The sequence below is a fragment of the Hypomesus nipponensis genome, chromosome 8 (genome assembly GCF_054491055.1).
Source record: "Hypomesus nipponensis isolate SF chromosome 8, ASM5449105v1, whole genome shotgun sequence".
Classification (NCBI taxonomy): domain Eukaryota; kingdom Metazoa; phylum Chordata; class Actinopteri; order Osmeriformes; family Osmeridae; genus Hypomesus; species Hypomesus nipponensis.
Window position 1 is genome coordinate 11540647 of NC_140368.1, and position 23344 is coordinate 11563990.

Here is a 23344-nt window from a genome sequence, read left to right on the forward strand (position 1 = left end):
TTTAACAATGTCTGATATGAGCACTTCACCATGTACCACTTTAAACTCCGCAGAGTTATGCAGCTGTTCAGCTGGGATCAAGCTTCATTCTGAACGCAGTGATTGGTCGTTTGAAATTCCGAATGCCACTCATATATGTTAAAGGTTTATTTATATTTTTTATAAAAACACAGTTGTCTGTCCTTATTTGTTTATTCCTGACGTGATTCCGCATCACATATTAGGCTCCAACCATTCTGAGAGCTTGAGGACATTTATTGAATTGCTTCCGGGCTTACCTGGACTACAGCTAACTACAGTAGCCATTCAGAAAGAGCTACCTGGAATTACCCGGAACGTATATGGTAGTACACATCCTCTCATCTGGTCCAGTGGGCCTGGCGCCCCCCACCCCATCCCAGACTCCTATCCGATAAATCCCACCTCCATCTCACCCGTACCTTGAAGCCCTTGTCTGGTTCCAGATGCTAAAGTGGATGTGAGATAAAAGAAAGGTGATGCCTTCTTTCTCCATAATTTTCTCACCGCCTTTGGTTGTGGTGTCTTCAAAGAAAGCGTCTTCTGTTAGTGCCAAGCTCAAAGGTTGTCCTCACATGCACACTATGAACCCCATACTTTCCAACCACTCAACTTTTGTGAAAACTGGATACGTCAAACTGAAGTAATCTAAGAAATGTCTTTGAGTAGATAATAATTAATACAAGCTATTGATTGATGTGTTTCAATACTGTTTTAATTCAATCTTAGAGTAGAGAATTGATTACCTAAATAGTTGGATGAAATCGGTATCCACAACCATTTTTAGCAAAGAGCAGTTGCAGTTTACAGTGGTCCTTTGAACCACATCCACATGCATCAAAAACGAAATAAAAATGCAGGATTGAAACTAATGTGGTTGAAACGGCCACCATGAAAGACAGGTCCCAAGATCCTACAGGTTGTGATGCTCTCTATGAGGAGGGTATCTGATAGTCTGAGACAGTATATCTGTACCAATGAGACCACTACTTCCCTTTTGTTTGGTTTCAGGAGTCGGTGGTTTAACAACTGCCCCCAAACCCTGTCAAACAATAGTTGGTAGTGTCTCTGGATACATTTAACTCCTGAGGTAACTCTTGACATTGTGATTTAGGAAACAGTTTACATGTTTATAACTTCTTTACGTTGAAGATAATCCTATTTCATGTAATCCCTGCTAATAGAATGGGGACATATTGGTTTGTGGGTCAAGTAGTAAGGTCCAAAGCCTGCTTAGTAAGCATATTTTGTTCATCATTAAAGAACATCTAATCAAGTTGTCTAATTTATGCCATAATCATTCAGCACAACTCCAGGATAGAATTATTCTGTAATTATTGTCTGGGAAGGATAAACTGCAGTGTACTGACAGTACCAACAGCCTGCCAATAACATGCTGTCTGAAAGCAGGCAAAATAAGGATATTTTTGGTATGCTTTCAAGTGAATCAGTTCCGTCCAATCTTTTTTTTTATAAATGTATAAAACTGTTGAAAGATAGATTACAAAATAATGCTTTGTACTACAAGTGCCGCGCATTAATTTACTTTTAGTCTGTGATTTAGAGGGGAACAAACGAGACAGTAAATATTGACCTTGTTGATCGATTTTTTGAAAGAAAAGCAGAATTGCTCTGAGGCCACCTACAGTCTGTTCTCAAGTAGCCTTGCAGACCAAACTTACCACAGAAAAACATTTAACTTTGTCTCGTCTCTCTGAAGTCTGTATATATTTAAATGTTCTTTAACATAAACATTGAAAGCAGAGATGGAGAGAAATAATGGCCTCAGTTCAAATAAAGAAACATTCACTCAATATCAACAATTTATCTTTATACTCAACATGCTTTATGTTTCTTCTTTCTCTTGTATACATAGTATACTGGACTTTGGACTGTATAGTTACATAGTTGGTTTAAGTTTAGCTTCAAAGTAGTTATTGTGATCCAAGTTGTATGTACATCTGTCATGTTTGCGTTAGAATGTGGTTAACCCTGGTTACATTTTATTGACATTTTGACATTACGTTTTGAAAATTCTACCCTGGTGAAAATGTTTGTGTCCTACATTAATGCTCAAACAAATACTATTAACTGTATTTACTTCACAAGTGTATATATATATCACCAGCAAGAGAACAGGGAAGGACGAAAGCAACCTTTTCCATGTATTGAAAGGTAAGCCAACCATGACCCAACCATCATTCAGGATCATTTATTGGTTCACCTTTAGACTCTGCAGAGGTAAATCTGATTTTTGAAGATCCTCAAAAGCAGAGGTAAGACGATGAATCATCATCACTCTCCCTATTAAGGTTTTAAGAAGGCTGAGAGGTGATTTGATGAGCCATTGGTGTAGGTCCAGGCTGGTGATAAATAGAAACATAAATGGAATCATTTTAAACAATTGTATTTCTAGAAGCAGAGCAATATACAGTACATCTTTAATTATCCTCAAGTAGCTAACTCATTTAAAATAAATTGATTTGTGACGATTTATTTGTGAAGTTTGCCACTTGGGGCATCATGTTATGGTTATGCAACATTAGCTCATTAAGATGAAAACAGCCCTTTTATTCAACGCATGTGAGTTTGACCTGTTGTGGTATCGTAAGAGAAGCACTTTTCACAGGCACACTCAAGCTAGCCACCAGCCTCTGTGTGCCAGTTCTTAAACACACAAGCCCCAGGAGCATAAAGAGCTCTTTCACTACCTTCTACTCCTGGTCGGAATGAACCCTAGGAAAGGGAACTCCCTTCTCTTCACTCTCACTGGTTGTCTCTCAAACGCCACACATGATTCCATGCACTGTATGAACGATGAATTTGTACATGAACACATACAAGGAAATACCCTATACACATGCATATTTGATGGAGTGTATGGTGGTTTACAAATGTCAACCACAAATCTTTTTCCACGATCACGTCAAATCAAATCTTTTTTTTTTCCTCCACCGTACTCCAAGGAACAGCAGTGCGATGGAGACCCTCTCTCACCAGAGGTGTGGTCTCAGTACCCAGCCTGGACTGGACTGCAGATGTCTGCTAATGTGATGCAGAGCCTGTCTGTTGAGGAGACAGGCGGCCGGCTACAAGCAGGGAAGAGAGGCTAGACCGCCTCTAAGACACACACTGCCTGCTCTGCAGACAGGAATGTCCCTCTGTCTGATCGTACCGTGGCTTAGGGGCATCAACTGGCATGGATTCACCACATAACAATACCCTGGCTTCTCTCTCCAAGGCAGTATACTGCTCTCTATTGGGAGTGTAAATACTGTCTTGACAGTCTGGGTGTACTGTAGTTACAGGAAAGTGATGTTTGGAAGCTGGAGGTTTTGTTTGGGAGCCCGGTGAGTCTTCCAGATAACATGCCTGAAAAACTTACACGTCTGTTATCTTCCTGTTTTCTGAAGAGTTTGCCGTTTTTTTAGACATCCTTGTCCATGTCACATCACCTAATGAAGGGGGAAAACACTCGAGTTTCGCCTTGGATCCTTTTCTGTGAAGATGATCTTGAAATTCACAGGACGCTTTTTGAGATTAATCAAATGAAAGGATCTCTGGATCCTTATTTAGTCAAAGACAATGCAGCCAAGGTATTTGATGAGTCAACCTGTTTTGGAGGGAGATAGTGTTGCCTCTTGTGAGCAGGTCCTTCAGGCCTGTAAAAAGAAGCTCTCCCCTATAAAAGTTTAGAAGAGCATAAAGTTCAAAAGAGCAAACAGAGGAATCCTAAGTGAATAATTTTGCCCAATAACTGAAACGGGATGAGTTCAAGTGAAGTTGATGTTGTTTTAACACCGCCTCTCCGCTAGAAATAAGGGTGATCATTTTAGAGACAGTTTAAGTACCTTCTCAATTTCCCTCTCTGGTTTCAAAGGAATCACCTACCAAGTTCATCCGCTCTCAGCCAATGGGAGCAGAGCTTTAGGTATATCCACCAGCTTGCACCACCTGGTTAGGGCGGGAACTGAAATGAGCCTGAAGAGAAATATGCAGTTGGGGAGGTGAGGGACCCAGCTAAAACAGTACCTACTAAGAGCAGTTGAGACACACACACAGAAGCCAAGATGGCTGCTACTTTAGATGCAAGGTTAAAAGGTTAGTCCGTCAGGGTAGAGTGTTTGTGTGTGGAAGTTTACATTTATTTACATTGAGTCATTTAGCAGACACTCTTATGCAGAGTGACTTACAGTAAGTACAGGGACATTCCCCTGAGACAAGAAGAGGTGAAGTGCCTTGCCCAAGGACACAACGTCAATTTGCACGGCCGGGAATTGAACCAGCAACCTTCGGATTCTAGCCCAATTCCCTAACCCCTCAGCCACCTGACACCCTAGTTGCAGTAATTGGTGCGAGTCATCCCCGCTTTCATGAAAGGGGGGTTTACAGTGAAATGGGAGGGAAGAGGGGGGGGTCGAGGTGGGGCTGGAGGGTTATGGAAAGGCAGTGTGCTGGTATGCTGCGTGTGGAGGTAATCTCAAAACGATCCCAGATGGCTGGCTGGCTGTTGACCACGTGGGATCCACTCAGGGTGTCGGGGCTGCGAAGAAACATTAAAGTCAGTTGAGTCGAATTGTGCCAAATTTGTCATGCGCACTGTGCAGAAACTTTGTGTGTGTGTGTTTGTGGAAGGGCCACATAGGGACGTGCATGGCACATTATAAACACAGTACACACACGCAGACACAGTAATATGCAATACAGTAAATATATCTTCATATGATAGACAACAGTTACAAACATGGTAAACATAGGGCAGAGATAGGACATGAGATAGTCATTGAATTGAAGATCCATGGAGGAGGAAGCTGGCCAAGTGTTTGACTGGGCGGTGGGATTGGTCAAGTGAGACCATCACAAAGTAGCAGGCCTCCTGTCAGGGCATGGACAGCTCTATTCACCATGGCCCCTGTAAAGGGTGAGGCAAGGCAGGGCACTTTATATATAGGGCCCATTTCACACATGTGCTTCCCAAAAAAATTATATTTGACAATAAAACAGTATTTAGAAAATGATACGTAAAAAGCCTTCCGAGTTGTAGAAGGAAAGAGTGAGAGTGTAAGCATTCAAATGAAGGAGCAAAATTCAAACTGCAAGGTCTAATGCTGTGTAGCCGAAAGCAATGGGGAACATGAATGTCTTTAGTCTGGATATTAAAATGGTCAGAATTGGAGCAAATCTCAAATGTTCTGGAAGTGGTGGCAGAGGGTCTGGCTGAACCGCTGTGGTGCTTGTGAGTGACCAGGCACAACCTGGGGGGAGAAAAGTAATGCAACCTGGCACCCCACGAGCAATGGGATGGCAACACAGTTATTGGTTCACATCTGAGATATTGAAAAACGACATGAACAAAGCTGATGCTTACATATACACTTCAAACACACGGACACACATCTTGTGTGTGTCAAACGTGAATGGGTATAATATGAAGGTGTTTGGAGGAAGAAACCATTGACGCAGCTTGACTGTAGACCTGGAAACATCCCAGCTGATGAAGGCATGCTTGTCTCCAAGTATTTATTTGAACAACTTCCTTGGTAAACAGGCGAGGACCACCCAGGACATGGGCCATCTGGGAGTGCCGGCGCTCACGGAATTATATCACTCGCCATCCCTGACAGCTTTTCAGAAGAGGCTTAAGAAAACAAAAAAACAAACCCCACTGGATATCATTCAGCTTGAGTAATAATTTATGTGTGTTAGCTGTAATTCTTTCTCTGATACTGTGGAGAAAAACAATGTTTTCATTCTGTCCAGCCCCTCACATCCAAACTCCATCTGTGGCCTTCAACTGTTTTTCTTACTAATTACCGTATTAGAGGGTTTTGTTTATTGTCTGTCACGTAGTGATTCTAAATGCGTCCCAAAATAAGCCTGCTCTATGCTGTGTCCAGAAAGTATGAAGAAGTCAGTGGCTTGTTGGCTATTTGCCACATACAGTACTGTATTCAAACCCTGAGCAGGATCTTCTTGGTTTGCTTAGAAGGTGATAGGATAGCATTCTTCCAACAGGGCTCCTTTCATTTCTCTCCCTCAGCCTCTCTCTTCTTCTCTCCCTTTCTCTCTCCCTCAGTGTCTCTATCTCTCTCTCTCTCTCTCTCTCTCTCTCTCTCTCTCTCTCTCTCTCTCTCTGCCACATATCTCTCTCCCTCAGCCTCTCTCTCTCCCTCAGCCTCTCTCTCTCGCTCTCTCTCTCTCCCTCAGTCTCTCTCTATCTCTCTCCCTCCCTCGGTCTCTCTCCCTCGGTCTCTCTCTCTCTCCCCCTCCCTCTCGTTCTTTCTGGCCGACTGAGCTCCCCACTGTCCTGTCCCAGCATGCATTGTGCCGATGGGGCGGCACTGGAATACCAGCTTCAGTATGAATATCTACACGAGCTGTTTTATGAGCGCACCGAGCGATGTGCTCTAGGTGAGGTGAATCCAAATGATAGGATGTGAGGAAGACAGTTTAGTTGAGGTGTGAGGCAGACATGCTGCGATGGCGTGTGTATTTACCGGGGTGCGCCCGGTAGAGACCCACGCACTGTACTTTCACATGCCTCAATTCAGTGGGGCTGCACTTGGGTGCCACCGCCGCGTCATTTATAAATGGCGAACATTGACGTCCGCGGCACAGAGGAGTTACAGTGGGAAGGTGAACGGCCCGTCGGGTGGAATCTCTGTCGTGTGGCACTCCTGACCAGCTGCTTTGATTTGGAACCGAAGCCGTGTTGTGTGAGCAAACAGCCGTCGGTGGATCCAGTCGGCGGAGAGGGAAGGACAGGGGGAGGTGCGCTCCAGCTCTGAACTGCTCAGTGTTGCCACTGAGGAAGCGTTTGATTCCACCCACTGTAGTGGGAGGGTCCTGATCCAGCATGCAATGTGAACACACATTCCCATTCACTGAGCCCCTCCTTAGCTCTGTAGAAAGGCTGATGGAGTTTGCAATCGGTAACGATAACCACACACACAGTTACTCGGCTTGCGGTTGATTACGTGTTTGATTAGTATCCGTTGATTTTGAATGTGTTAAACAAAAATTCAGGTAAAAAGCGGTTTGTTCAGGTGTGATCATTCTGATTCTAATTCACACGCAGAGACTCACACTCGATATGTGGCGATACAGGGATACCAAGGGACAGGTTGAAAGGGGCGTCTTCCCTGACTTCACTTGTTTGGCCCTCGCAACAAATCACCGATTTTTCTTCCAACCATGCAAGGCCCCAACCATGAATGCAGCCCCTTGACATGGGTCTACAATGAACTCCTTGTACTGTCCTTCTCATATCTCACCCTGCCACATACACATGATGAACTGTAATGAGTGACATTCACCCAGACGTAGCTGTTAAAAAAAAACTAGTGCTCTGTTCAAAAGGTGAACCTACAGGGAGGGAGAAAATCGGTTTCACACGCAACGAGATAAGTACGATAAGTGAGGCCTCAACGTAACTCGGGGATACCAAACATTATACCTGTGAAATTCCGTGATGGTGTCAGAATTCAGATCAGTGAATTTGTTCTCCAGACGTTCTGAAGGTTGAGCAGCGTTCCCTCTGGAGGGAAATCTTTCCTCTCCTGAGTTATCTGTATAATCGGAAAATACCTAAACGAGAGACTTGATCGCGTGTCCTTGTGGGGTTTAGTGACACGTCTCGCTAGACTCCCAGGAGAACCGGTGGGTTTATTGAACTAATCCACTCAGACCGAGTGCATTGAGCGTCTTGTTCAGCGTGTCATAAGAGGTGGATCCACTGCAGAGACAGAACATTATTCTCTGTTCTTTCCTGTCACAGAAAGGTACACTGTCAGTGTGCTGGGCCTCTTGAAACAGTAGGCGTACACATACCACAACATGTTGAGATGACCTCAAGATAATCCTTCTCTGCTGTGGTTGGAGCTTATAGAGACAGCTCTGGATAATATATATATATATATATATATATATATATATATATATATATATATATTTTTTTTAATACCTCTGGGTATTTGGGAATTAATTGATGGCTACTTTCCTGTTTTAGCAAAATGTAATTTTACTGAACAATTAGGTTATTTATTGTAATTTATTTAAAATTAAATTAAATTCAGTTGTGTTAGGCTGTTGTATTCTGAGCTACCAGACAGATCTAGAACTTTCCACAAAGGGAACAGTGTGACTCCCCCAGAGGAGCATCATGAAATCTTTTCCCAGCTATAACATTACAAAACTCAACCGATCTACACAGTGATAACATGCCAGCTCCAATTGTGGTTTCAGAAAACACCATCTTGTTTAAACATTGTTGTCCATAATTGCAGGCCACCAGAACTTTAAATTAGAAATCCCTTGGTGGAGTTTCCACTTGGAGGGTGGGTGTTTGCGCTTGCAAGCTCACCGTTCACACCGCGCTTTAAACAAGGATAGGATATCACCCTTTCTCTGCTGTTGTGCAGCTGCGCCATTTGACCTTTGACCTTTCTGCCCGTGTGAGACACACAGGGGTCAGGGTGCCAACTCAAGTTAAGTCATACCTCTCACCTCCAGCATTGGTCTGCTTGTCTCTGCCTCGCTCCAACCTGCTCTGTCATGTTGGAACCAATGGCATCTCATATTACCCTCGGGCTAACTTCCACTTGCGGCCAGTGGCGATTGAGTGTACTGCCAAAAACCATAGGGGTGGAAAAAATGGAAAATGATTATTTACAAAAGTAAACCTTCTCTCCTGCAGGTGCAATTGTGATGGGATATAAAAAAAAATATCTGCTTGTCCAGCATGCTGTGTTGAAGACCAGGGCACCAGCATTATTATTTTGGTTTTTACTAACCTGTGAAATACAGTCATACGCACTTCTGGTTTTTGATTATTCGCTGTGCTTCATGCATACACTCTGGTTGAAAGCCTCTGCAAAATTAATAAAAATGTACAAACGCATACGTCTTGACATGGCAATGGTTTCCACCCTGATGTGCTGATGTCAGCAACAAGATCCACCATGCATTTGATATTGCTCTTGTTATGTCCATGCGCACTTCCATGAAATAAAACTGCAAGTGGTGTGGAGTCCCACCTCAGAGACTCCAGCACATTGCAGGGTAATCCATCAGAAGTTAATGGAAAGTGACTGATAGTTATTTTGAACGTTTGTTCTGCGTGCTCACACATTCCAGACGAGGACAGCTCTCAACATGACCACTTTCACTCAACCTTCTAAGACAAGCTCATGCTAAACAGTATGTCCAGTACCATGATGCTTACAGTAGACTGACAAAATGACCAGATGGCTCTAAATTGATATCATGAAATGATTTGAAAATGTAATGTCTAAATGATTATCTGCCTACGTACTGTGAACGTACAGACACACTATAAAAAGCAGACTTTAGACGTTAAGTTTCTTTCTGTTTCTCCAATCATCTGATCTAAACTAGAGCATAGCCTGCAATGTTCGCAAAACAACAAGGATGTTAATGTTACAAGATGGATTATATTAGAGAGCAAAGCAACCTGCAAAAACATCCCTTTCTCCGGCCCCTGGAGAGAATGGCAAACTGACACAGAAATATATCATCTGTCACCACCTCAGAACTCCAACTTAATAAAGCATAACACTCATCAGATTTCAACACCAGAACCATAGTGTATATAGTGTATGTGTGTGTGTGTGTGTGTGTGTGTGTGTTTGTTGAGGAGCGGTAGTCATCTCAATTCCATGAGATACATGAGAGTTAGTTATTGTGTAAATGAATCATGTCAAAAAACCTGGGCCTCCAGCATGTAGCTCGTGGAACCTGACAAGTGTCAGACAATAGACTGTGCTACGAGCGATCCACTGCACGTTCTTGATTAGCAGGCATTGTGGAACATTCTGCAGGCTGGAGACTGGCCTGGAGTCAGTTAGCGAGCTGAACCCTCTACCTGAGTGCAGTGCTCTGGTTCTGGGGCCGTCAAATTCGGCACACTGACACATGACATCATGAGGGTTAGCCAGGTGGTTTGAGACGGTTGGGGATAGCCTGGTGCTTTCACCGGATCAGTGATAGCCTGGTGCTTTCACCGGATCAGTGATAGCCTGGTGCTTTCACCGGATCAGCGATAGCCTGGGATGGTTTGAGAGGGTTAGAGGTAGCCAGGTGGTTGGGCCTGGAAGAGGTTTACAGACTCACACTGAGACTAAACACATCGGGGATGTTTCAGGGCTCAAATACACATTAGCGTATACTTCATGTTTGAAGGTTCAAGGCTAAACTGTGGTCCAGATGTGCGGCTCCATTCACCATGGGGTCCACTCGCACCAGAGGAGGTGCTTGGCACCAGAGAGGGGTAATTAGTAGTTGGGAGAGGGCAGTCAGGCTGAAATGGTGGATTGGGGCGAGGTAGAGAAACCGAACATCAAACACAGAAAGGAGGGTGAATGTAGGGAAAGGAAGAACTGAGCCAAAACCTAATGAAGGATCCCAGAGCTGAAATAGACCAGCTGCGAGGGTGAATATATGTTACGGTCTCTCTGAAGAAATGTGAGTGCCGACTAGCTAACGTTATGAAAGGGTTTTTGGAGCGAACGTGTTGAGTTGCAGTCTTCTCCCAAAAAATAAAGAATCTGTACACTTCGTTCACCCAAGTCCCACACGTTTTTTTTTTTTTTTTTAACTTTTCAATCATTTTAGGGCAGAAGTTGAGGCACACCATGAAGAGGTATTACGAAGTCCATACTTCACATGTTGTTTTAATGTGTAAAAGATAAGGACACCGCTTTCTTTTAGGACCCAGGGAAAGCAAACACCCAACCTAAGCGGGAAGGCTTCCAGTCCTACTTAAATAGCTTCTTAGAGATTCTAAGCATTGCCAAGCATATACTCAGCTGGAAAAAAGGTTTTGTTGAACATCCTCCTTCTAAAACTCAGAAACAGCTAGATCCTTTGAACATGTCTGGGTCTCTTCTGCCTTCAGAAACTGACCAGCCTATCAGGTGTAGAACGTGTATTTGCCTCTGAGTACGACCCACCTGCTGTACGCCTTGCAGTGCATCTCCTCAACTAGTCATGGCCATTTAGCTCCATTTAAGACCCCATGGAGACTCCTTCCCAACGCAATGGTCACTGGGTTTTTATTGTACTCGAGATGTGTTTTCGTCCTTTCTTGAGTCCTTTCGCCCTTTCCCATTTAAACAACGTTGACAGTGAGTGATATTTTGTGTATCCTAAGGATGGACTCAACCTCCCTCCAGGGCCCAGACCTGTGTTCAGGTCTCCAGGCAGCGTTCCCCAAATTCCCCAAAATGGCGCTGAATACATTAGCCCAGACATTGGGTAGAGGAGTGGAGAATTGAACAATTAAAATCACATGTCCATGCCCCCTTTCCTCCCAGCAATACGGACAAAGAGCAAATGGGTGGACAAAAACGAAACCATCAAAAGTATACTGGAGGTGGGTATTGTGTCATTTCCTGTATAATAACATGCAATTACATCTTGGGTGTGATCGCAGAAACAGCATCAATATATACTCATTTTTTAAGTATAGTACCTATAGAATGGTATGTAGGTTGGACATTGCCAGTGAATGTTTAGACACCAAATGTACCTTTACTGGTTACAAATGGTAACAAACGTCAACCTAAGTATAAACTGCATGGCAGTATGGGTCAGTCTGTTGTGCTTAGTTCACGTTCATGCTAAACAGACAGTGAAATCTGTCGTCTCTCAGGGAGAAAGGCGATCCTGTTGATATTTGTTGTTACTTGAGTGACCAGCCCCCATACAGGAGGACCAGATGTTTAGACCGTCAGCAGAGACTGATTTGCAACACAAACTTGTCCTCAGTCTCCCACTTTCAGCGTCCTTTTGCTCCGTGAGGAAATGCTAAAATGGTCCACACCAGGTTGTCTGTTTAAAGAGGTAAGGTGAGCCACACTACCCAAGGCCATAAATGCTATTGAAAGCCTTGTCTGTCAGCGTGTTGACACGCCGTCATCTGTAAATAAGCATTCAGTGTTTCTCAAACCGTTTCCAGGACTGTTTTGAAAAGCCAGGTCTTCCGATGGCAGAGAGGAGAGAGCGGAGTCATGGTATGCGAGTCTAGCTCACAACGCACCAGCATTCCACACCAATCTGAGAGAAGTTCTATATCAAACACACACACACACACAGACCCGACATACAGAGACTCACAGACACACGCTCACTCACAAACACACTCAATCAAGCGCGCACACACACACACAGAGTGAGAGCGGAAGTGAAAAGGAAAGAGGGATACGTTTACGGTCGCGACTGAAAGCGGAATCATTCAAAATCCTGAGAAAAAAAAAGACCTCATCGTGTTAAAACAACAATCCAACAATCCCTGACTGTCTGTGAGTTAGCCGAATCTCCAAGGAAACCGACACTCTCGACACTTCCTTGGCTAATGAAAGGACAATGCATTCTGGACTGGGACTGTGGTTTCCATAAAGGCCGTTCTAAACACACTGGCCCCTACCTCTGAGGCCATGGTGGCCTATTCAGAGCCTCTGCATGAAAGAGACCATTTAAAGCCAGAGAGGATGAAGGTTACCTGGGTTTACTGTCTGGCTGGTCCTGGTGTTCCCTCCAGGGCCAGTGAGGGCGTGAGAGAGGAGGTAGCCAGGACAGAAGCCCAGGTAGATGGTATGGTGACCTCTTAGAGGATTTCCACAAGAACTCTACCTCAGGGGAGAAACTACAGGTCATTGTACAAGTATCATCTTCCAAGTGTATGGCTCTCTGTCTCAGGAATAGTCGAATGAAGTGTAGCGATGTGAAGCCTACGTAAACATTTTCCACGCCTTATTATAGATCGCCATGGTAATTGTACTGTTGTTGTAATGTAAAGTTATCAAGGGCAAGTTCTTGGTTAGAGGCATTTACACACAAATATACATATACTGTATAACATCAGCTCATATCAGGAGAAAGATCCAGAAACAGTTGAGCTGGATCTAGGACGGACCAGACGTGTCGGACAGTGAATGTTTAAGATACGTGGTCTTGCTTCGAGCAGGGACAGTCTGGTTCTAGAGCTGTCCTATAAATTACTTCAAGTGGAATGTGGATCCCTGCTCGTGTTGTTGATCCAACCACACACTTTTACTGCAGCCAGGGCTATTAGTGTGATTCCTTGTCCTTGCACTCTCAAATGGATGTTTGTTACAGGCAAACATCTCCATCTTGGGCCAGGATGAAGAGTCTTCCTGAGGCTGGGTCACAGTGTCCCTGCTATCCCCAAGACCCAAGAGGACGACACACAATGGAAAATGAAAGCCTTTTCTGCATTTCAAGTGTACATTCATGTGGTTCAATTGTGTGGCAAATGGAAACCCTGAGGACTGAGATACAGCTCTCAGGTTTTTTCTAGAAGGCCCGGGGCCCTGTCCCTTCCACTCTCTTCATCCCTCAAATTCACTCTATCAGTTCCTTTTTCTTGCTTTTCTTTTTGCCGCTTTCTTTTTCCCTCCTCAGATCCTCTCTCTTTCTCTCCCACAGATATGTTTTTCTCCTGTCCACGAGACCTCTAGATGTTTTATACATTTCTTCCTATATTTTATTGCTTCCTCTTTCTCATTCTCTTTCTTGCTCTTCCTCTCCCCTCTCCCCTCTCCCCTCTGTCTCTGTCTCTGTCCTCCCCTCATCCTCACCCCCACCCCCCTTTCTCTCACCCCACCCCAACCTCCTCACTCTACGTCAACTCTCCCTGCCTGGGCTCAGAGCCTGGTAGGATGGGATCAAATGACTATCGTTCCTCCCCTCACCTGTGAAATTTCAGAGCCAGCCAGGCTGAATGGGGGCATTGTGTCCCCTGAGAGGAATGCCTTGCGTTGTCCTCAAAGAAAAGACTTAATTTGAGCAGGAATTTGGAGGCTCATTGAGAACCCAGTGGAGATTTTGGGGCGCAGTTCTCTGTACATAGTCAATTTTTGAATGTTCTCTTTATAAGCATGTAGATATATGATTTCTCTGTATCACTCTGTGCAATTTGTTGTATGTTGTATTTATAAAATACATGTGATATATATATATAAAAAAAAATATATATATATATATATATATATATTTTGTTTAACGCGAATACCAGTCAGGAAATAATTAAACTAATAATTCTGAATTTGCAAGTGTGGCTCAAGAGTCTGTTGCCTGGTTAGGCCCAGAATAATGAGGAAAATGAGTCGTGCTAAAAGGCTTGACTCATGGAGTCTGAGTGTGTGTGGTGGGGGTGTACAGTAATAAATCTGAGCATAGCTAATTTTAGTTTAAGTTTAAAGCATACACAAAGCCAAGGCTATACATTACTTTTCTTGTATGTAATTTATATTTCTTGAGACGGTAGCGTTATTTTTTCGAATATGGTGACCTCTATTGGTAGAATGACAGTGGTACAACATGAAAGATTTCCTGATCGACAGTATTTTGACCCAATGACTGTGTACTTTGTAGGCGGTCAAATTTATGAGGATCCAATTATCAATTGTTTTGAACGGAAGCCATCGCCATGCTTATTTCGAAAAAGGAGGAACCAGCGATCGGGTATGCAAAAAACTCTAAAGGGTATTTTATTTATAACGGGTAGATCATTAAGTATCTAGCACCTTTGCTATACATAATGTACTATTAAAGGGTAGCTAGCATTGTTAGCTCGGAAGCGCTATCGCTAGCACAAAACTAGCACTAGCTATGTGTAGCCATCTAACTAGGATGCTAATCAGACGTTAGCCCGCTGGTTTATAATGCTAGCTTGCTCATTTTGATTTTGATGCTTGCGCTTGTTTGACTAACGTTTAATATTATGTTAATGTGTAATAGTGACTTGAACAGACACAACTGGTCCACCTTAATCGTACCTCCATAGATCATTAAGTAGTCTTTAGTATTTTCTTTACATGTCTTACTCTCCCTGCCTAAAGGTCTGTTACACATTGCAATTTCCCCAAAGCATGATGGCAGACAAGGATGACGATGAGTCTGTTAATACAAAGAAGAGTAAAACCCTTATAATTCGTCACTTACCTGCTGACCTGACTCGAGAAGAGAAGGTGGATATCCTGAAATACTTTGGAGCTGTGTCCGTCAGAGTCTTATCAGATAAAGGAGTACTGGTAGGTCCAACCCGGATGTTTGGTGTCGACGGCCTATTTTATAAATGCTGTCAGCAACAATACATCACTAGCCCATGTAACACGCCTACATTGTTTCCCTTCAGAAACACACAGCTTTTGCAACCTTCGGAAGTGAGCGGTCAGCAGCCAAGGTAACGCGTCGCGTTACGTCAAAACTTTTAAGGTCACTTCACTGTAGGTTTTTTGTGTTTGTAGTTTTTGTTCATGGAGTGGTACCGTACTCAAGTACGTGTATGTCTTTCAGGCTCTTCGAAGGCTTCACCAGTTGCAGGTGCTCAACCACACTCTGGTGGCAGAGTTCGCTGAAGACCACCAGCACGTGACGGTGCTGAAAGACCCACCAGTCTCTAACAGGTGAGAAAGACGATCAACATTTAGTGGTCTTAACATGAAATGTACATATTTGTGTACACACACCCACACACATGTATACAGTATGTGTATGCGTCCATGAATAATGCAGCCAGCGTGCTCCCTGTTCCTCCAGTGTAAAAGAAGGCAAAGATGACAAGAAGAAACAAGAGAAAAAAACAAGTATCCCAGTAATAGAGACAGGCATCTCGCCCAGCCTTGGGTAAGCACTGTGTTCTCTCTATCTGTGTCTGTCACTGGGTCACTCACCAACACACACACACACACACACACACACACACACACACACACACATACACACCCCCATTATCCCAAAGTGGTGGTGGCCTCCCGTGTGTGTGTGTGTGTGTGTGTGTGTGTAGCCTGGAGGGTGACGAAGCCCTGCCTGAGGACTGAGCTGTCACCAGGCTCCAGTCCAATTAGAAGGCCAGGGCCAGGGAACTGGCCCAGACCTGACAGGTTGCCGGCCCCCGCCCGTCTCTGGCTCCAGGTGGCCTGTGATGGGAGACGCTCCTCATCGCTGGCTGGCTGCATGGCCGATTGGCTGGAGTCGTGTCTGTTGAGTTGCTTAATGGAAGGATGAAGAAACGGAATGTACCGGGTTCTTTACAAAAAAGCGAGTGTTGGTATTCTACTTATTCCTGAATAGACCGTGTGCAAGGTTGCTGCTGAACGAAAGGAGAGGAGAGCAGGTCGGCAATGCTCGGCTGTGTTTCCTCCGCTTCCAAACAAACCACAACACCGCTGTCGTGCGGCACTTGCTCGCCGAGGCAGCGTGCTTAGCCTTGCTCCATGTGTGGGTGGGAGGCCAGTACTTCAGTCAGCCCAAGGGGAAATTGTGCGTCATTGAAGTCCAGACAAAATGACCAATACAAACACACAGGGTTGCACATACGAAAACAAAAAAATTGAACACGGGTGACGCACTAGACAGTAACAAATAACGATGCGATACAGGAACACTATACAATGACAACAATATACAGGAACAAATGACAGAATATACAGCAACAACCTTTTAAAAACTCTAGTACACAATACAGTAACACATAAGGATCAACACAAGTGCTAGTTATGTGTCCCTAAAGTGCCTAATCTGGATGTCGACCAGCCTGGTCCTAGCAGGCCTGGGCAGACAGAAATCACCTGAAAATAGAAACTTAGCCACCTTCCCTCTCTCAGTGACCCTGACTAGGTAGTGTGTGATATTGAGTGTCTGCACTCAATATCAAATATGTATCTGGCAGGCAAACTGGTGTTTATCTTATTTATGTTTTTTGTTTTTGAGGGGGAAATCTCAAAATCGCAGTTGCCCACATACATATGTATGTGTCCTCATTATTTTGACATTTTCTGTTTATCAGTATGTATTTATGTGTTGGTGAATGTTTGTAGGCGCCCAAGACTTTTCTCATGTAACTAATACTCCATTTTTCCCCCTGCGTCTCCTCCCAGGTTGAAATTTCAAGCAAATCCCAGTCTAAAATATTTATATCCTCCGCCATCAAATGGAACTTTAGCAAACATAACGCATGCTCTTCTGAGCGTGCCGAAGTTTTACTTTCAGGTGAGTACATTCTGCAAAGAGAAAATTGCTACATCATCTTTTTATGTTGTTTTATGTATTTGTTCATGTCGGGGGTTGAAGCAACATATTTATTTCTGCAATATTGTTTTTGGTTTGATAGATATTTCTGTATCATTCTGAGTAGATCAATTGTCCTGTAAACAGACATGCTCTGATTGGAGTGAATTGTAGTCTCAGATTTAGCGTGCAAGGCTAGCAGGCTAAATCTGACAAAAAGGATCTGGTTTTTGAATTGCATCCAAGTCCTCCAAGATCAAACGGCAGACATATATGCACAGTAAATTTCAATTTGGGAGAGTAAGTATTCATAATAAACGGTAAGTGGGCGGTATGAGTTATGGATTTAACATTCCCCTGGTGGGAGGCCGCCATTGTATCCATGCTGCTTCCACCAATGGACTGTTGGGGGCGCTAGTGCGCTTCAGAAGAAACTGTGACCGCCATCCTTTTTACCCTTAGCTTAGTTGACTCCTGTGTCCAACCGAAGAAGAGATTCACCCTGCCACCAGGGCTTAGCTCAGTAGCATTGTTTTGAACCAGTCCACTGAATAAGTCCCCATTGCAAAACAGGTGTGTCTTGGTTTTGATTCGACCACTTTCGCAGGTTCTTCATTTAATGAACAAGATGAACCTGCCATGTCCCTTTGGCCCGGTCACGCCCAGACCCCCCATGGTAAGTACACGGGATCGTATTCCACGACCGCGCCGACAAAGCGTTTTCTCTGCTCATGTGACTCTGACCCAGATTCCTACCCAGCACAGTGGCACGCCTGTGACAGTGTAACTCCTCCCTGTGACAGTGTAACTCCTCCCTGTGAGAGTGTAACTCCTCCCTGTGTGAGTGTAACTCCTCCCTGTGTGAGTGTAACTCCTCCCTGTGCGACTGTAACTCCTCCCTGTGCGACTGTAACTCCTCCCTGCTCTCCCAGGTCGAGTTTCCTGTCGCTCCCTCCATCCCCATGCCTCCCCCCTTCCCCCCCCTCTACCCCCCCTTACCGGAGGGCGACGTGGACCAGTCCAGTGGGGAGGGCTCGGAGTACGAGAGCGACGATGAGGATAAGGAGAGGTGAGCGTTCACCACCACGGCAATGAACCCATCAAATCTAAGCTTGTATCAAATCAAACTTATGGCACTTTTTTATCAAGCAATTCATTGCTTGTCTACATTCTGATTATTGTCTTAGGGTCACAGATCTGTGTAGAAGATCATTTTATTGTACATCAAAGTCATGTCCTGCTATTGATTTAAGGGGTTTACCGCGATGTGGTATTCAGTGTAGCAACAGTTGTTTTTGTCTTTTCTGTGTGTGAATCTCTGGGCTGATTAAACAGTTCATGCTGCTATTGTGCTATTTCCAGAATTATCCGGCTGATGGGGCTGGTTAACCAGGCATGCAAGAGGCCCCTGAGAGCCAAAGTGTCTTCCAAGAGAAAGAAACCCAAACTGAAGGACCTTCTCTTCGTACCAAAGCCAGACTCTCAGAGGTACCTAGTTGTTCATGCACGTCGGCTCTCTAAAGAAAAGTGATTTGCTGAAAATAAGTATGTTTATAGGCCAAGGATAAGTTGGGGGGGAAAAAAAATAAAAATAAACAAAGGAAGGCTCAGGACAGTAACAAATAAAATCAATGCATCGTTGAGAGTGCAGACGCTGTACCCTAGATACACTGAAACAGATCAGGCCCCAAACAGGAGTGTGGGTACTATAAATACCCCACACCTCAGTGCTTTGTGACTCTGTTACCTAGCGATCTGGGAAATCTCCCAGCTCCCTCAGAACCCCTGTTGATGACACCCCCGTGCTGGTCCCAGAGTAACAGCGTTGTTGCCTGTTCCTCCAGCTCCTCTGGCCCGGCCCTGCAGCCCTCCGACGTGTTCGAGCAGCCGCAGCCATGCGGCCCCAAGAAGATCGAGTTCCACATCGCCACGGACACGGCCGCCATGTTGGAAGGCGGAGCCCATACCCAAGAGGCGGAGTCTGAAGATGAGAATGAAGGTAGAGTCCGGTGGTCCCTCTTCACTAGTAGTCATCCTGGGTTCCCAGCACTCGGTACCAAAATCCTGGTCACCAACACACTGCAAAAACACCCTGTCAGAGATGAGTGCAAAAATTCTAGTTATGAGCTTGCTTACTCTTTAAACAAGTACATTTGGCTGTAAGTACAATGAGACATTTCTCTAAAAAAGAATTCTTAAAAAGGTTGTTCACTTTCAATTGAGTTACTAGACTCAATTTATAATAGAAAAAAGTCAACTACATTTAAAAGTTCAAACAAGGTGATCTGCCTCAGTTAGATGTGGAATCTTGGCAGTGTTCCAGTTGAAATGGCCCTCCACAGCAAAATGGACTGGGAGGAGGAGGTAAAGGGGTGTCATTAGCTCCTGGATACAATCAACCATTTAAACGTGATTGCGAATGGGACCCTTTTTTTTTTTTTACGTCACAGTCGTCCAAGCGCTGCTGCGTCCGAGACAGAACAGTGTTTCCATCCGAAACGCACATTATAGAAGCATGAAGGTGCCTTGCTATTATCTGTGGGGGGAAATGCCATCTGTGCACAACTCCTGTCCTCCTCTCCATCCCCCGCTGGCCTTATCTCCCTCCTCGGCACTCTTCTCTTTCCAGGAATTCTCTCCCGTATAAACCCGGAGAAATAAAACAGATCTCAAAGTCAAACGCGGGAGATTTCCTAAAGCACATGGAGACAAACTGGGACAGGGAGGAAGTTGTGGATTAGTCTTATTCGTGTTTTTTTTTGAGGAACTGATAAACAAATCATTTAAATGAACTGGGGAGGCATGGGGGCGATAAGGGGCAGGATACGAGGGATCTAGTTCTACGCCGACACCTTTATCAGAACCAGCACTGGCTTTCTGCTTCAGTGCACATGTACATACACACACACACACACACCAGACGCTCTATCTGTGGGTGACAAGTTTTCCACAGGATTTGTATAGGCTGGCTGCGCCTGGTAATTCCATCTACAGGGCCCTGTGTGTATTCGAGAGAGAAATCTACGATTTCAATTCCAACTGCATTTTACCTGCCGGTGAAAATTCAGAATTCTGCTCCAGTTAATAACTTCTATAGTACAAATCTTAGTTGCCTCACGTCTGTGTACCTTGTATAACATACGATTTATTCCGTGTGGGACAGGAGAATGGGCGTGCATCCAGGTGAAGAACCAGTCATTGTTAGTTCTCTGAACTTGCATGAGTCACCTACATCTCTCTCTCTGTCTCTGTGGATATTTGCTTTCCTCTCCTCAACCTCCATGATTCTGATGGTGGTGGTGTGTGTCCCAGCAGAGCCTGGTGAGAAAGAGGCTCCAGGAGCAGGGCAGGAGGACCCAGGGGAGGGCTTCGGGAAGATCTACCCCACCACCCAGGCCTCTCCCCGGGGGCAGGAGGACAGCGAGGAAGACGAGGACCTGCCTTCTGACGTCATCTCCAGGAAGGATCTGGAGAGGGGACGTCTGTCGAGAGACGGTAAGGCCACCCATGGAGATGGCTTTTTGTTGTTGTTGATCTTCTTCCTGGGGTTCACACACAGAACGCACAGTCAAACAAACAGGCACGCGTTACCTTCTGTGAGGGCCAACCGATCATCTATCTTTTGCTGAGTTAGGTTTGTGTTCATACCTTTTTTTAAACGCATGAATTTATGATTCAATTAGTTATTTCCAAAGGTAAATGGGTTCAGTGTACTTGGTAGGGATCAAAAAGAAGGTCATTCAACTTTGAGATAAATTATTAAATCTTAATCAGCTGTTAGAGATGCACCAATTAATCGGCCTGCAGGGGTATGAGGCTTATTGAAATATGTGAAGAAATACAATAAATACATTTTAATTAAAAGCCTCATCAGAAGCAACATCTTTATTGAATTTATGACAGGGTAGAAAGTTACAGAAAGGTCAAACATCGATATTTGCCGATTATGATATAACTAGCGGGATCGTCCAGTAATTTTTGTACCGGTGCATGCCTACTGTTAAATCATCAGACGAGTTTGAAAGTGACTCAATCGTTACCACCAAGTTGAAATAAAGTTTGAATTGCCATCATTTTGGTAGGGGCACCTCTGTGATCCCTTTTGTAGCTGGTTTTTGAAGTGAAACTTGGTGTGTGATGTTTTTTTTTTTTCTACTTCTTTTTTTTTTTTTTTTTTTACAGAGATAAAAAGGATGTCTGTGTTTAAAAATTATGAACCTGGAGAGCCGACCTGCAGACTATACGTGAAGAACATAGGAAAGCAAGTTGAGGAGAAAGTAAGTCTTTGATATGACAGTATTTGGTTTCCAGTTCATTTAATTTAATTTACAATACAAACCTTTTATTTGGGGGGTTACGGTTCAATTGTACACCAAATTCTCAATAACTATTTTATCCCTCCAGTTATATTTAATTTCATTGGCTCATGTTATTGTAACCCAAACTCTGAAATAATATTTTTTAATAAAAACAGGATTTCAGATTTGCATTCTCTTTAATATTATTTCCTAGGACCTGAAGTTCATCTATGGAAGATACATTGACCTCTCCTCAGAAGCAGAGAGAAACATGTACGTAGTCCCCGCCTCTATCCCTTCTCCTCGGTGGAGAGCCAGCCACACGGCCCGACGCGAGTGCAGCATGAACACACCAGCCGCTCGTCACCCTGGACGTGGGGGGGGGGTCAGCCGGGATACTGACGCCTCCCCCGATCTGCTCTCCGTCCCCAGGTTTGACATTGTGCTGATGAAGGAGGGCCGCATGAAAGGGCAAGCCTTCGTGGGGCTCCCCAGCGAGAGGAGCGCCGAGAGAGCCCTGAGGGACACCAACGGGTACGTCCTGTACGACAAGCCCCTCGTCGTGGTATCCTTTCGACCCACAAATGCACGCGAGGACAGAAAGGAGTCCCCGAATGACAACACGCTTGCTTTACAGGCGAAAGGTGGCTGCTTTACTCTATGGTTTGAGTCCCTTGTTCTGTAGTGGAGAGCGACGTTAATGTAATACTATGCAGAAAGGGATTCGTAGCCTGACGTCTAAAACTGCCACACAACCATCGTGACCCGACCACTTTTGACATGGGCGCAAGGCCTGATCTGTGTGTGTGGAACGGTCACTGTGTTTATGAAGGAGTCGTTCCAGACCTTGACCCTGTACCCACAGCAGTTTGCCAGGTCTGCCAGACCCAAACCAGACGCCCCCGACCCCAAGAAGGGACAGAAGCGACGCTGAGCAGGTGAGGAAATGCAAAGAAGGATTCCATTGACATGTAGCCATTCGTAAAATGGACGGTCTGATGTCAAACTAATGTAAAACGTATTATCGTTTGTTTAAGATATTGGTGTCAAGTTGCGCCCTGATATTGTGGCCCAGCAGAATCGTTTGTATCCTTATTGCGATATATCCTTTTAAAAGAACTGTGATTTCCATGAACCCAGCCTCACACTGAAAACATTTAACATCTCATTTGAGTTAGAATGCCAGTAAGCAGATTGCACATCTGTCTCAACAGCTCTTAGCTCTGTCACATACGGGATCTCACACCGTTTAGTAAATGTGCTCAGTCTTGCATATATTACACAGGATGCAGGTTTTACTTCTTTTTGAATATCCTGCTCCCCTGACATCTAAGTGTTGCTTTGAAACTAGGATATTTTTGTGAAATATCTGTGAAGCAAACAGCTCTACATGATCTTCTCGTCTGATTCGTAACCACAGGTGACGATCGCTGACACTAAACTGAAGACTGTATGGAGATTTTTTTTGTTTTGTTAAATTTTTTAAATAAATACATATTTGGTTCAATTCAGGAACGTCTCCTCTTTTTCTTGTACAATACCTAATGTAATACATTGTCTGTCTGTTTCCAGTGTTGTTGACATACTAAACAAAAATATTTACATGCTAATATAATGAAGGCCCACAGTGTCTTCACTAAGCAGCCTTAGTTTTGCATAGGCCTACACTTAATTAAAAACCCCTTTAGTGAAGGTAACCCTAAGAAGTAAGATGCAAGCGTGCAAAAACTCTAAACTTCAAGAAGGGAAGAGAGGAAAATAAATATGCAGAACAAGAGTGCAGTCTGAGATGTAGGCTACTGGCTTTCCACAGCGCTGTATCAGATGTTGGTGTTAACACAGTGAAAATCCTGAGAACTTGGAGCAAACAAACACTCAAACTAACAGCTGTCTGTGGGAAATACCAGACACTGAAATGGCTTAGCTGTACCCTACCTGTCTAGACTCAGGACTAGATGTTGTATGGTTATTCGATA

General features: G+C 44.3%; 1 protein-coding gene across 5 annotated transcripts; it reads left to right on the plus strand.

The window, feature by feature from the left end:
* The first annotated feature begins 14403 nt into the window (after nt 1–14403).
* On the plus strand, nt 14404–22879 carry rnpc3 (RNA-binding region (RNP1, RRM) containing 3). Of its 5 annotated transcripts, none has more exons than XM_084703768.1 (16): nt 14404–14523; nt 14930–15092; nt 15197–15244; nt 15358–15467; nt 15601–15687; nt 16941–17052; nt 17678–17746; nt 18003–18139; nt 18433–18558; nt 18915–19069; nt 20383–20565; nt 21253–21347; nt 21583–21641; nt 21801–21933; nt 22234–22306; nt 22789–22879. In XM_084703768.1, the coding sequence occupies exons 1-15, from the start codon at nt 14489–14491 to the stop codon at nt 22300–22302; spliced, it is 1581 nt and encodes a 526-aa protein (XP_084559894.1). In that variant the 5' UTR covers nt 14404–14488; the 3' UTR covers nt 22303–22306; nt 22789–22879. The 5 variants fall into 5 exon arrangements, with proteins under 5 accessions (XP_084559894.1, XP_084559890.1, XP_084559893.1 ...); XM_084703764.1 differs by having other exon boundaries at nt 14422–14523; nt 14901–15092; XM_084703767.1 differs by having other exon boundaries at nt 14422–14523; nt 14901–15092; nt 20386–20565; nt 22406–22879.
* Nucleotides 22880–23344: the final 465 nt, after the last annotated feature.